The sequence below is a fragment of the Heterodontus francisci genome, chromosome 2 (genome assembly GCF_036365525.1).
Source record: "Heterodontus francisci isolate sHetFra1 chromosome 2, sHetFra1.hap1, whole genome shotgun sequence".
Lineage (NCBI taxonomy): Eukaryota > Metazoa > Chordata > Chondrichthyes > Heterodontiformes > Heterodontidae > Heterodontus > Heterodontus francisci.
The window spans coordinates 192,329,793-192,345,421 of NC_090372.1; the positions used below are offsets into that span (position 1 = coordinate 192,329,793).

The 15,629-nt window shown below is 41.7% G+C and overlaps 1 protein-coding gene across 5 annotated transcripts in view; it reads left to right on the top strand.

The window, feature by feature from the left end:
- The window catches only part of LOC137349461 (disco-interacting protein 2 homolog C), a 635,092-nt gene that overhangs the window by 546,516 nt on the left and 72,947 nt on the right, over window positions 1-15,629 (top strand). For 3 of the 5 annotated variants that reach the window (XM_068014972.1, XM_068014973.1, XM_068014975.1), the window contains 4 exons: window positions 284-382; window positions 1,670-1,800; window positions 7,846-8,014; window positions 11,795-11,965. In XM_068014972.1, the coding sequence (XP_067871073.1) occupies window positions 284-382; window positions 1,670-1,800; window positions 7,846-8,014; window positions 11,795-11,965 (570 nt within the window). The remainder of the gene's footprint in view (window positions 1-283; window positions 383-1,669; window positions 1,801-7,845; window positions 8,015-11,794; window positions 11,966-15,629) is intronic. The other 2 variants (XM_068014974.1, XM_068014976.1) reach the window with 1 other exon arrangement.

The window sequence follows — 15,629 nt, forward strand, 5'->3', positions numbered from 1 at the left end:
CACTCTGCATGAAACATGCTTTAACACTGTGCAAAAGAGACCCCCCCCCCCCCCCCCCCACCTCATTCACCAAGAAAGTGACCTCACTAAACTTAACAGTACTTTCTCTCCTAGGGGAAACAAGAGTGTGAATGTTGCTAAAGAAACTTGGGATTGAAATTGGGTTGACCCACTTGAGAACCTTAACACTTTTGCATTGCAGCTGAAACTATTCCATTTTTTAAAATGTAATGGCTTTCTTATGTGCAGACTACTAAGAATTCTTAGTTTGAATTAAATGTAGAAAAACTACTGCTGGGAGGTTGAAGACTCTTACACAGGAGCACCTGGCATATATACACAAGCCTTGCCCTCTATTTCCATCAATCAGTTCACTCATAATGTGAGTCCTTTGATAGACTATTGCTATTTTTATTCATGAAAGCCATCTCACCTGCTATATGAATGTTAGTCAAGCCCCCAAAGACCCTGATTGAGTCATCTAATACTGTTCTCAGATATTTATGTTTACATATTCTTTGGATTTTGTGAATTTAATGGATTTTCTATTGTTAACGTTAAAATAATTTAAACATGAAAATGTTTTGCTACAAATTAATTGCTAAACTGTTTTAGATGTTTCAAATTATGTGTAGTCGATTATTTTCCCCAGTTGATTCAGTGCTAATTATAAAATGTTAACATATTTGAGAAATCTGAACTTGAATGAATTAATTGAGAGAGCTAGATCTCTGATGTATCATTGAAGTATCTCTTAATTAATAGGTTGAACCATTTAAAAGCAAAATGTCATGATTTTGAATCTAAGGTTTTCATTTTATTGCATCAGAAGTTTACATCTAAATATGAGTAAATTCTAGTATAACCTATCAAATTGTAATTTTATACTGCACAGATTACGAGCATTATGTAGTACAAGTAATTTATATACCAAAAATTCCTTTTGGTGTGTTTGCCAGTACTTTATCATCTGTCTTCGGGATGCCTTCACCTGCCATTTATTGATTAGCACATGTATATTTTTAGATTTCTTGCCTTAGATTACAAGTCTGGATACTTTTTGTGGTGATGGTGGAGTTTGAGATCAAATATCTATTCGCGAATGGTCAGTTTAGAAATAGTTGGGGGCAAGGGGAGGGAGGCAAAACTGTATGTTTACAGTGAGCTGTTAAGCTGAATTAATAGTTTACTTTACAAAGCAATTTTAGCACCCAAATGGCTAAATGTGCACATGTTAAATCTGGGAGCAAGCCCATCTGGTATTGCCAACAATATTGGAAAGCTAATGCAGTGGGTAGCCATAAGGAATGATATCATTCAACAGTGGGATTGATTGGCACTTCTGACCTCCCACCATGCATGTTTGATCTTATGATGCATGATCAATTTTTTTTTAAGTATGCCGATATGTTACAGGATTATTAATTTTTAAAAATACACAAGTGAGACTGTAGCTTCAGTCTGTGACTTTATAAAAACACAATTTGAAAAATCAGTCAGTCCTATTTTTTTTTTAAAAGTAAGTTTTCTCATTACCACCACAATGCCTATTTTTGTACTGATGCCATTGTGAGGGAAAGTCTAGATTAAATTGTTCAGTTGTTCAGGAAAAATTTCTATTTTATCCAGACGTTGGAGATTCTAATGAGACACTTCCTTTGTCTGACAGATGTCCCATGCAGCAACTAGTGCCTTGTGTCGTTCCATAAAGCTGCAGTGCGAGCTTTACCCATCCCGAGAAGTCGCAATCTGCCTGGACCCCTACTGCGGACTCGGATTTGTTCTTTGGTGCCTCTGCAGGTGAGGAACTGGAATAATGAACTTTGTTAATGAGCACCTTTTATCTATTCAATCTTAAGGTTCCCAATTACCCACCATGGTAAAAGTAATAGAAAAGTAAATAATGAAGCTCATCCTTTTGTCTCCCTTGCTGACCAGAGAATAAAACTCTAGGGGAATACCTCCCATTTGAAATAATTACTCCCCTCCCCATCCATTAATTTAATATGATATAGTCAGAAATTATTGTTACTATTCTATTCTTTCTGACTTCTTTAAGAATCCAGAGTGAAGTGTGTTTGATCAACCTCAATCAGGTTTCTAAGCACAAGCTACCTTTGATTTGGCATGTTAATTGGCAGTCTTTCAGGATCATTATTAAATGCCAGTCTGCTAGCTGACTAGCTGGCAAGTCTACACATGTCAAATTGCAATCTTGGGAAGTAAATGAATGATCCCAGAGAAATCCCAATTGGAACCTTTCTGGATATACAGTTTATAGTGGCTAGATTTCAGACACTGTTGATCCTACTGTCTTTCATCCTAGCTAATCCTTTATATACATACATAGGTCAGTTGGCAGCAATTACCTTTGTCGTTCCAATGCCAGATCATTCATGCTATCCTTACAATTTGTTTCAAGTACAGCTTTGCAAAATTATGGGGCTAATGACAGCTTGGTTCAGTTGTTAATTCACTTATCTCTGAGCCAGAAATTTGGGGGTTCAATCTCCACCCCAGAAGTGCACATAATCTAGGCTGGCACGGCAATACAGCACTGAGGAAGTGGCAGCTTTAAACAAGACAGGACCCCAAGGCCTCATTTACCTATTCAAGTGGATGTAAAAGGTCCCATGGTATTATCTGATGAGCAGCGTGTTCTCTAAACCAATAGTCTCCCCCCCCAAACAATTCCATCAACAACATTTCATACATGTTGTTTGTGGGGCCTTGCAGTGCACAAATTGGCTGCTGCATTTGTCTGCATAATAACTGTGACTGCACCTCAAAAAGATTTGGGAGACCATGAAGATATGTTAAGGTGCTTTTTGAATGTTAGCTTTACTGATGAGCAATGGGGAAGGTACTTGCATTTATATATTGGGCTGAATTTTATTCTCCTGCTGCCGCTCCCAGCGGCAAGTGAAAAAAATGACGGCCCGCACATGCGCGCCCATGCCGCTGCGATCTAGTGCACATCTGCTCATTTGCGTATGCTCAGTGGTCCGCCCCACCCCCAATCATGTGGCAGGGAAGGGCTCGGCAACAGCATCAGCTGCCTCTACACAGGAGCCATGTTTAAAGGGCTGCCAGGCCTGCACTGTTGAAGCCTGAACCTCTGCCTCCCCAAAAACACTATGAATTGATTTTTGGCCCATACACACGCCCCATGCAAAAACAAAGGCTGCCCTGTTTCTCCCCCCCCCCCCCCCCCCCCCAAACAACACTTGTATTTAATATGTGACCTTTACCCCACAAACTGCACAAAGTGCAGAGGTCACCCCTTTTCTCCCCCCCCCCCCCAAACAACACTTGTATTTAATATGTGACCTTTACCCCACAAAGTGCAGAGGTCACCCCTTTTCTCCACCACCCCCCCCCCCCAACTCTATAAATGTAAATTTGATCCCATTCCCCCCCTCCCCCCCCCCCACATATGCTAAAAATCCTAAATTCTCCCCTTCCCCACCTCGGTGGCACCAGCTTTCCCTGGACAGAAAAGTGAAGGCGCGCGGGTGCCGGCAGCTGCACGCAAGATCACGGACAGCCAGTAAGATCACAGTGAAAAATATGTTAATGTATTCATGTCCTTTACTTAAATGTTTAAAGTTGGGTCCCATCGCTGAGCAGTGTGGGGGCTGCCATGGAGCCTCACTGCCACTCGGAAGATTGGGCCCGGCAATCCCGGCGTCTGGCTCCGTGGCGGGCTGCTGCCTTAGCAATCTTACGGCCCCTACTGCCACGGAGCCTGACGTTGGGAGCTCAACATAATTCAGCCTATTGTGTGCATCATGTGTGCCACCCAGTTCCTGCCTGGAAATGGGCATGATCCAATTTAGCCCCCTGTAACTATTAAGTATTAACTCGCAATGTTAATTCTGATTTTAATAACTAAAATCAGACTGCATTTATGATTTGTTTTGGTTTATTTATCTATTTATTTAGAGATACAGCACTAAAACAGGCCCTCCGGCCCACCGAGTCTGTGCCGACCAACAACCACCCATTTATACTAATCCTACATTAACCCCATATTCTCTACCACATTCCCACCATTCTCCTACCACCTACCTACACTAGGGGCAATTTACAATGGCCAATTTACCTATCAACCTGCAAGTCTTTGGCTGTGGGAGGAAACCGGTGCACCCGGCTGAAACTCACGCAGTCACAGGGAGAACTTGCAAACTTCGCACAGGCAGTACCCAGAACTGAACCCGGGTCGCTGGAGCTGTGAGGCTGCGGTGCTAACCACTGCGCACTGTGCCGCCCAGGTTGTTACTGTAAATTCAGTCTTTTCCTGCTCCTTCACAAAAGTAGGAATTTCTGTTATAATATGCTTATGGCTTCATCGTTTCGTTCAATTTCATGCTATGTTGGTATTCAACATCGTGAGTAACTGATAAATGTAAAATACTTTGCTCTTGAGGACATTGCTCAATGCAGTTAAAATGCACGCTACATAAAGCCATAAATAATGTTCTGCGCTGGGTTGTCTGACCTAACAATGTATCAAATGGAAAACATTGAAATAACTGGGAAAAAAAACAAACTGTCTATTGCAATCATCTTTTCAGTGACTTTTAACTGCAGCAGACCAAAAAGACAGAACCAAAGGAGTGCTATATTTAACATAGCATTAATCTCGTGACTTTCTCAGAGAGCTTGGAAATGCATATAGAGTAACAGATGGCTGGGTTACATGAGGAAAGTGGAGGCTGTCTCAAATTAGTTTTAGGCAGACGATTCATTTGTAAAGCTGCCCAAAACCAATGAGAGACATATATTTCATTGATTCATCCACCAACCATCTGTGTTGTAATGTCTAGCTTTGACAGTTTAAACTGTCCAGTGTTGGACAACAATAGACTTATTTAAGTAACGTTGATTTCTTTGCTTGTTTGGAACTTTGTTTTAAAAAATGGATAAAACTGTTGCTCTGGCCTTTTTTTTTTCAACGTAACCACTTTGTCAACTGGTTTGTGGCATCAGCGTTATTGGCAAATATAGAATTGACTCAATTTGGAACTTTTCACTATTGGTTCATATGTGAAGCCAAGCAACCTAATGTTTTCCTGAACCAAATTCTGATGAATTTAGGAATACTGTTTACAATTTACTTGCCTTATAAATGCAAACAGCCGTTATCTGCTGGCAGTTCTGAATAAGAATCTGTCAGAAAATTCCTCAGTCTTGCCAAGTAAGTAAACAGCAAACAAGTCACCCTCAACTGGATTTCCAATAATCCAGCAGAGCAGTTGTTTAAAAGCATAAGTAGTAGTTAACAGTAAATTTGTGACTGCACAGTAACATTATCTAAATTGAGACAGTAAGTAAATTACCCCTACTGTCAGGCAGGTGCAACCAGAAGTTGAAAGTCTATAGGGAGTTCTCTGTCCTCCATTAGCAAAGAAAGCATTTCTCCTAAAAACTAAATTTTGGTTTGCCTAATGATTTCAGGTTTTTTCCTGCTAATATGAAGTTGAAAGTGATACTTGTGAGCAGAGTACATCTTGTAACAGCTGCATTTTTAAGCTCCGTATAATAGTGTAATTATATAATTTAGGAAATTTATAAAAGCATTATTTAATCATCGCAGTCAAACAATTTTGAAGTAAGGTACTTTAATTTTTTTTGTTGAGTAAAGTATTGAGGTGATAAAACATAGAATTTCCAGCACAGAAAGAGCACCCTTGGGCTCTTTGTACTTGTTGCTAGTCATATACTGTTTTTTTAAATTTGTTGCTTATGTTACCTTGAGAACTAAAATCGAAATGGTTAATCATTATCATTTCTAATGGAGGGTGTTGACATCATTAATATTTCTCAAATTCTGGTGATTAGATAGCAATTTACTCTAACCTCGTTCCTCCATATCCTTCCTTTTCCAATTCCCTTCTAAATGATATAATTTCTGGCTCAACAGCTACTTGTGGTAAAATATTGCATGATTCATCAACCACAGCAAACAGCCTTTCACTATTTATTTTCTTAAAAGAAAAGTTGTCATAATTTGAAAATATTTCTTAGATTCCCCCTTAATCTTCTCTGTTGTAGTGAAAAAGTCCCACTTTTTCAAGCTTTTCTTCTTAACAATCTTTTGTTCCTGGCATAGAGTCATGGAGTCATTCAGCACAGAAACAGGCCCTTCAGCCCATCGTGTCTGTGCCGGCCATCAAGCACCTACCTATTCTAATCCCATTTTTCAGCACTTGGCCCATAGCCTTGCATGCTATGGTGTTTCAAGTGCTCATCTAAATACTTAAATGTTGTGATGGTTCCTGCCTCTACCACCTCTTCAGGCAGTGCGTTCCAGATTCCAACCACCCTCTGGGTGAAAAGCTTTTTCCTCAAATCCCCTCTAAACCTCTTGCCCCTTACTTTAAATCTATGCCCCCTGGCTATTGACCCCTCCGCTAAGGGGAAAATGTTTCTTCCTATCTAATCTATCAATGCCCCTCATAATTTTGTATACCTCAATCATGTCTCCCCTCAGCCTTCTCTGCTCTAAGGAAAACAACCCTAGCCTTTTCAGTCTCTCTTCATAGCTGAAATGCTCCAACCCAGGCAACATCCTGGTGAATCTCCTCTGCACCCTCTCCAGTGCAATCACATCCTTCCTATAGTGTGGTGCCCAGAACTGTACACAGTACTCCAGCTGTGGCCTAACTAGCATTTTATACAGCTCCATCATAACCTCTCTGCTCTTATATTCTATGTCTCGGCTAATAAAGGCAAGTATCCCATATGCCTTCCTAACCACCTTATCTACCTGTGCTGCTGTCTTCAGTGACCTATGGACAAGTACACCAAGGTCCCTCTGATCCTCTGTACTTCCTAGGGTCCTACCATCCATTGTATATTCCCTTGCCTTGTTAGTCCTCCAAAATGCATCACCTCACACTTCTCAGGATTAAATTCTATTTGCCACTGCTCTGCCCATCTTACCAGCCCATCTATATCGTCCTGTAATCTAAGGCTTTCCTCCTCACTATTTACGACACTACCAATTTTCGTGTCATCTGCGAACTTACTGATCATACCTCCTATATACACTACAAACCGCAGGGGTCCCAGCACCGATCCCTGTGGTACACCACTGGTCACAGGCTTCCACTCGCAGAAACAACCCTCGACCATCACCCTCTGCCTCCTGCCACTAAGCCAATTTTGGATCCAATTGGCCAAATTGCCCTGGATCCCATGGACTCTTACCTTCTTAACCAATCTCCCACGTGGGACCTTATCAAAAGCATAAATCTGATATATCTTTGTTTGAACTATGGTGTTAATATACTTCCCGTAATGGGTGTTCACAAATGCATATATGTGCCAACTATGGCCTAACCAAATATCTAATACAAACTCAGCATTAATTTCTTACTTTTATATTTAGTGCTTTGTTGTGAAACCCAAACTTCAGTTGTCTTTTTATGGTCTTTTCTACATTCATTTTCACGTTAAAGATCTATTTATCACCATTTGTTCTCTTTCTTTCTTCCTCAACGTACGTCTTACATTTAGAGTATACTCCCTGTTACTTTTTTCACAATTTCTTTTGCACTATTCTGCATTAAACTGCATCTGCCACCTATATGTCCTTAAGATAAAATATGCGCCAGAACAGAATCCTGAGTTCAGACCGCTACCCACATCTGCCAAACGGAAAAGCAGCCATTTACCATTTACTCTCTGATTTCTGCCTCCAGCTAATCTCTCCAATACCATGTGCTGTAATTTTCATACCACGTGGCAATTCCTGAAACAAATTAAGCCTCACCTGTCCTGTTTATGCTTTAGTATGTATTCCTGCCTGTTTTAATACACAGGCTTCTTTTTTTGCAGTGTCTACTCAGGGCACCAGTCCATCCTCATCCCTCCTTCAGAACTGGAGATTAATCCCTCGCTGTGGCTCCTTGCTGTCAGTCAGTATAAGGTCCGAGACACCTTCTGCTCATACTCCGTCATGGAACTCTGCACAAAGGGGCTCGGCTCACAAACTGAATCACTCAAGGTTGATGATTTTTATTTTTGTGGTTGCTGATCTTCAATGCTGTGTTTTAACCTGCAGGTTCATTCAAATATTGGAGGCCAGCTTCTAATTTTTGCCTAATTGTGTACTGTTGTGGGTTATTTCTTGAAATGTACTTAGTATAACTGGTAGTTGTGTAGTAAGGGACTTCAGTATAGAAATGTTTGTAGAACCAGGTTCTTATGTACATATTAAATGGAGAAATGACTTTTTAATGTACCGACCATTTTCAAACTGCAGCACAATAATGTGGAATACCTGCCCCAAATATGTCAAATGCGGGAGCGGGAGGAACGCCAAATACTGAAGTTTCCATGTCCCAAACCTTCACTGGGACCCAGAGTACGGTTGGCACATGCTGGAAGCAAGCGTTACAGCCTACCCAGCTGTGCACATGCGAGATGCAGCTGGAGGTTCAGGCAAGGATTGTAGCCTTGACGCCCCCTAAGATTTTCTACCACAGCTAAAAACACATTTTTAAAAGCAGCCCCATATGACCTCTACATCATCTTTCTGGGGGCTCCCAAACACTGCTACCAGCCTAGGCACAAGAGCTTTGGTTACATGGCTGAAAATTCATTAAGGGTCAGTTATAGAAGGTTACATTCCACCAGCCTACACCAATGGAGCAAATACCAGGGATTACAGAGCTAATTTTGTGTGTGATCATTTTCTATCAGTGTGTAAACTTCTTGCTTCTTTTGCCAATAGCATAAAAATTATTTTTTAGAATTACTGCATCGTCAGTTTAGAGATAGAGATACAGCACTGAAACAGGCCCTTCGGCCCACCGAGTCTGTGCTGACCATCAACCACCCATTTATACTAATCCTAGTATCCCACATTCCTACCTGTCCCTATATTTCCCTACAACTTAACTATACTAGGGGCAATTTATAAAGGCCAATTTACCTACCAACCTGCAAGTCTTTTGGCTTGTGGGAGGAAACCGGAGCACCCGGAGAAAACCCACGCAGACACAGGGAGAACTTGCAAACTCCACACAGGCAGTACCCAGAATTGAACCCGGGTCGCTGGAGCTGTGAAAGAAAGACTCACCATTGCAACTTGTTTTGAAACCACAATTATTTAAGCAGAATTAAAATTTGCTGTTTGGAATAAATTTGCTAATGAAACCATTTAGGGAAGTAAAATGACAAATAGATTTAAAGGAATTATTGGATTAAAAAGTGTGAGAAAGCTAAAAGGGGCAGGTCAATTATCTAACCTTTTCAATGATGATATTGGGCTTTGCAACTTCTCCACTTAGCTTTTTAAAAGTATTCCAAAAATAGTAAGTCAAAAATCATACCAAATTAATCATTATTTTAAATATGTATATATACACACACTTTTAAAGGGATATTTATGATGAAACTTCCCCTATAAAAATGCTCCAACTAGGATTAGAGTAAATTTCTGTCTTAGCTTCTAATATAGAACATTTTTACTTATGGAATGATCACAGGTCATCCTGGAAACTTCTGCGCTCAGCCAGGACATAGCCCAGTTTCAAGCCATTTTCTTGTATTAGGGATGGGCAATAAATGCTGGCCTTGTCAGCGAAGCCCACATCCCAGGAACAAACAAAATAACAAGTTCCCACTGGTAGGGCAGACGTGTGTTGGAATGACTGCAGATATCCGGCCCCATCAACGGCGTAATAGTGATATCCTTAATTTAGATTTTCTATGGCCATGCTGTTTAGAATGGCAAAAATCACCAAATTCAGGAGAATAATTAGGAAAGCTAATAGAATGTACATTAATGATTTAGACGTCAATATAGGAGGTATGATCAGTAAGTTCGCAGATGACACGAAAATTGGTGGTGTCGTAAATAGTGAGGAGGAAAGCCTTAGACTACAGGACGATATAGATGGGCTGGTAAGATGGGCGGAGCAGTGGCAAATGGAGTTTAATCCTGAGACGTGTGAGGTGATACACTTTGGAAGGAGTAATGTGACACGGAAATATTCAGTGAATGGCCTGACACTGCGAAGTTCCGAGGAACAAAGGGACCTTGGCGTGTTTGTCCATAGATCTCTGAAGGCAGAAGGGCAGGTTAATAGGGTGGTGAAAAAGGCATATGGGACACTTGCCTTTATCAATCGAGGCATAGATTACAAAAGCAGGGAGGTCATGTTAGAGTTGTACAGAACTTTGGTAAGGCCACAGCTGGAGTACTGTGTGCAATTCTGGTCGCCACATTATAGGAAGGATGTGATTGCATTGGAGGGGGTGCAGAGGTGATTCACCAGGATGTTGCCTGGGATGGAATATTTAAGCTATGAAGAGAGGTTGGATAGGCTTGGGTTGTTTTCACTGGAGCAGAGAAGACTGAGGGGTGACCTGATCGAGGTGTACAAGATTATGAGGGGCATGGACAGGGTGGATAGGGAGCAGCTGTTCCCCTTAGTTGAAGGGTCAGTTATGAGGGGTCACAAGTTTAATGTGAGGGGTGGAAGGTTTAAGGGGGACTTGAGGAAGAACTTTTTTACCCAGAGGGTGGTGACAGTCTGGAATGCCCTGCCTGGGAGGGTGGTAGAGGCAGGTTGCCTCACATCCTTTAAAAAGTACCTGGATGAGCACTTGGCACGTCGTAACATTCAAGGCTATGGGCCAAGTGCTGGCAGATGGAATTAGGTAGACAGGTCAGGTGTTCTAATGCATCGGTGCAGAGGCCAAAGGGCCTCTTCTGCACTGTATTATTCTGTGATTCTGTGAAGACAGACTGGATCGGCTGGGGTTGTTTTCTTTGGAGCGGAGAAAGCTGAGGGGGGATATGATTGAGGTATACAAAATTATGAGGGACACTGATAGGATAGATAGGAAGAAACTTTTTCCCTTACCGGAGAGGTCAATAACTAGGCGGCATAGATTTAAGGTAAGGGGCAGGAGGTTTGGAGGGGATTTGAGGAGAAATTTTTTCACCCAGAGGGTGGTTAGAATCTGGAACACACTGCCTGAAGAGGTGGTAAAGGCAGGAACACTCATGACATTCAAGAAGTATTTAGATGAGCATTTGAAACGCCACAACATACAAGGCTACGGGCCAATTGCGGAGAAATGGGATTAGTTAGGACCGACGGGCCTGTTTCTGTGCTGTAAAACTCTATGACTCTAATGTTATTGTTTATCGCGAGGGGAATTGAATACAAAAGTAGGGAGGTTGTACAGTACTGGTCTCATTTAAGGAAGGTTGGAGGCAGTACAGAGAATGTTTACTAGACTAATACCTGGAATGGACGGGCTAGGCTTGTATCTGCTGGAATTTAGAAGAGTAAGAGGTGACTTGTTTGAAACATATAAGATCCTGAGGGATCTTGACAGGGTGGATGTGGCAAGGATGTTTCCCCTTGTGGGAGAATCTAGAACTAGGAGTCACTGTTTAAAAATAAGGGGTCACCCATTTAAGACAGAGATGAGGGTCGTGAGTCTTTGGAATTCTCTTCCTCAAAAGGCGGTGGAAGCAGAGTCTTAATATTTTTAAGGCAGAGGTAGATAGATTCTTGACAAGCAAGGAGGTGGAAGGTTATCGGGGGTAGGTGGAAATGTGGAGTAATCAGTTCAGCCATGAACTTATTGAATGACGGAACAGGCTCGAAGGGCCGAGTGGCCTACTCCTGCTCCTAATTCGTATGTTCGTGTATCAATAATCATTAATGGCCGATTTGCACACTGATCTTTAACATTATTCCACAGTTAAATGATTTTTTTTTTTATCATTGTTTGCCAATTTGTTGTACTTTTCTGCTTTTAGACGAGGGGATTGGATCTATCTCGTGTACGGACCTGTGTTGTTGTCGCAGAAGAGCGCCCTCGAATAGCGCTCACCCAGTCTTTTTCTAAGTTATTTAAGGACCTGAACCTTAACCCAAGGGCAGTTAGTACATCGTTTGGCTGCAGAGTGAATCTTGCTATTTGCCTTCAGGTAGGAATTTACACACTTATTGTTGTGAATACTTTTATCTTTATTACAGTTGTTATTTAAGTATAAAAATGATGGACTTTTTCCATCTGTTGCTAATTTGCTGGCTTTTTATGTTTTTTAAGCTTCCTTCTGTTTTGTATTTTTGTTTCTCTGATATACAGCAATCGCATGCTTATGCTTGCTGTGAAAGTGCAATTTTTAAAAAGCATGAATTTTATATAATTGTGCATTCATGATTTCAGAGCACTACTGCAACTTCTCTCTAGTCTTTTCATTTGAAACAGATGTAGTAGGTTGTACATATTTGTTGGAAAGACGTTGGCAGAGTTTTTCTGGTGTATTAAAGACAGATAGGTTAACACACTGGATCTGTATAATAGAGGTAAAAGACCATAGATCAGATGTCAGTTTGAAACTCTTCTGTTTACAGCTGACGAGTATTTAAGAATGTTTCTAGTTGTTTATTGATTATAGTTTAGATCCAGTTAAGGATTATCCCGCAGTGCCTTTGCAACACATCAATAGAAGCACTAAATTGTACAAAGGGTAGAAATGCTGTGACTTGTCAATTAGACAGAGCTGACCAACCGATGTCATTTAAATAGCAAATTAATCTAGGATCTGGGTAGAAATGTATTTTTTTGTTATTTGTTTTGGTGAAGCTAGTTTCTTCCTAGGCATGATGGCAAAAATGCTTAGTTTTGCCACGGCAGGGATGTGAATTTTCTGCATTGCCTTCGAACCTGAATCTGTGATGAACCGTAGTTGTTCCTAGTGCAGTATTAACCAACTAATGATCATGAGGTGTCGATCACAGACTGCATGGAATTGTTTCATGTATGTGGACAATTATTTGTGTGAAACATGGGGCATAAATTATGGAGCTGCATGCAAATCAAGATAAAGGAACATTGAAATGTTGCAGTGTTCTGATCTCACAGCAGGAACAGAGTAAGCTGGTTTCCTGAGGTGACAAGCACACACAGTTATTTTTTTTTTAAGGGCTACAGCACTGAAACAGGCCCTTCGGCCCACCGAGTCTGTGCCGACCATCAACCACCCATTTATACTAATCCTACACTAATTCCATATTCCTACCACATCCCCACCTGTCCCTATATTTCCCGACCACCTACCTATACTAGGGGAAATTGCTAATTTACCTATCAACCTGCAAGTCTTTGGAATGTGGGAGGAAACCGGAGCACCCGGAGGAAACCCACGCAGACACAGGGAGAACTTGCAAACTCCACACAGGCAGTACCCAGAATTGAACCCGGGTCGCTGGAGCTGTGAGGCTGCGGTGCTAACCACTGCGCCACTGTGCAGGGCACAGCAAGAAATTTCACGCAATGGTGAAATTTCCTTTCTACATTATGTATAAGACAATTGTAAATCTATTGATAACAGATGTGTTTACAATCCATTGCACATAGCACACAATGGAAATCTTCTCTGTGTTAGCAATATTAAAAATCTAGTTATTCTTGCAGATACATTTTTATTCACCTATTGCTGCTCTTTACTAAGGAGACTTTATTATTTCAGCAGCATTTTAATTGAAGGGTTTGTTCGGATGGTTACGTTCAGTTCTTTCGAGTGACGGGGTATCAGCAGTTTTCATACTGGCCCGGATTGTGCAGTCAGCAGTGAACAAACAGCACTCGACAGTCATTACACTTACACTTGTCCACAGGCCTTCTGTGGTCTTTTGCATTGGAAATGGTGGCTATTAGGAAACAAAAATAGCATGGCACCCTCTGCAGGGGATTCAGGACCTATGTGAACAGGGCAAGCAACTGCATAACTCCTTAACCAATCAGACTGATGAGTCCTCACTTAGGCACGCAGGGTGGGATTTCTATTTGTTCCTGAGAGTGGGAAAGGGGACGGGTGGTCACTTAAACCCACCACCCCCGCCCCAACAGCTCGGCGTGCCAGTTTCCTGGTGTAAAACTGGAAAGCTCCGAGTTTGAAAGGTAGTGGTGGCAGCGAGAAGAGGCACCCCATCTGTTGGGGGAAAATGGCCACTTAAGCCCATTAACAAGCTTGTTGTCAGCTTGTTAAAGAGCCAGTTTTGTATTTTCGTTAGAAGGAGTGGTTCGACACACCGTCAGAACCACGACAGGGAGGAGGAGGCAGTGACACGGTGGGGAGTGAGCTGGAATGGTAGGACAGAAGCAAGAAGCAGCACTGAAGAGGGAAGAGTCAGAGAAGGCCCTCATTCCAGGCAACCAGTGATGCTCAATGTGAAGAATTATGTCTTACCTCTCTACACCCTAAACAAGGGCACTTTGGGGGCCTGGGATTGGAGGGAGGTTGGGGGAAACGGGTCCCTCTGTTAATGGGTGTCATGACGGGGTGGGGTGTTAAGCAAGGCTCGAAATTCCATTGCCAACGAGGGAAGGACATTAGAGGAAATAGGATCAAGCTTCTTCAAGCTTGCTCCGACCAGTCGTGAGCAGCATCTGCCAATCTAATAATGTGTGAGGACCCACCACCGTGCAAGTAGCTGCGCAGGTGGAGGGTGCACAGGAAAGATGTGTCTGAGGTGTCATCCTCCTCTGATTCCTTGGGATCTTGCTGGTGATGTCTGGGCTCTTTCCCGTTTGCAGTGGGTCCTGTGGGAGACATAAGAGAAGATGGTTGAGAGAGATTGGGACAGTCAGCAGATACTCATGCTGCTAAGAACAATGAAATGACCACTAAGGAATTGTCAGTTCATTGCACAGGGAGCATTACCTGAAGTGGATTATAATCCTAGCCCCTTTTTGGGGCTATCCTGGATCAGGCGTACTCCTCACACTTAAGGTTGAGAAAGACATATCTTACAGGCATCTGACTGGATCTGAAGAACTGATCTAACTCTCCGCAAAGGAAAGGAACCAGCTGAGAATATTACCGTCCTCTGGATAGCCTTTTTAACAAGTTTTAGCCAGATTATAACAACCCGGATATTATATGGGTTCCGGCGTCCCCCCTCAATAATATACCTCCCCAATGAAGAGTGTACAGAGATGGGTTCTCGAGTTTGGGATACAGAAGACTATATGAGACAACATAATTTCTAAATTATATTAAAGTTTGTTAAAGAACCAAACATTCATTTCAAATTTGGTTGGAAAGTCAATCGCAACGTTAATAGTTCTAGGAAACGAAAATATAATCTTGTTCCCAGTAGAGAATCCAATTATGAAGTCTAAATATTATTACAGTAAAATATTTAAGATAGCCATCAACATTTAAAGTAATATGTACCTTAAATCCCCGAGTAGAAAGCTACAGAGTTTAGCGAGATACCTCTATCCCAGTTAAGGGGAGAACTTTCGTTACCGCACCACTGTAGCTGTACCTTTACCATGAGAAAGGCTGGAGTGAATCCACTGTATGGTTCCAGTATTTATAATGTTTCTAAGCTGCATAACTAATTTTTCTATGTATAGGGGTGTTACCTCTTTGCAAGTAGGTTCATCCCCCTCTATTTCCCAAATAAGGATGTACAACTGTTAATTTCTAGTTAAAATCCACATCGTTTAAATTCTAAGAAAAGGCTGAGCCAGCAGGAAGCTGTGAGCAGACATGCTGGTCAACATATCCTTAGAGCCAGCAGGATACTGGAAGTTGCAAATGGTGGTAAACTTTCTAGTGTGTTAACATTATAACT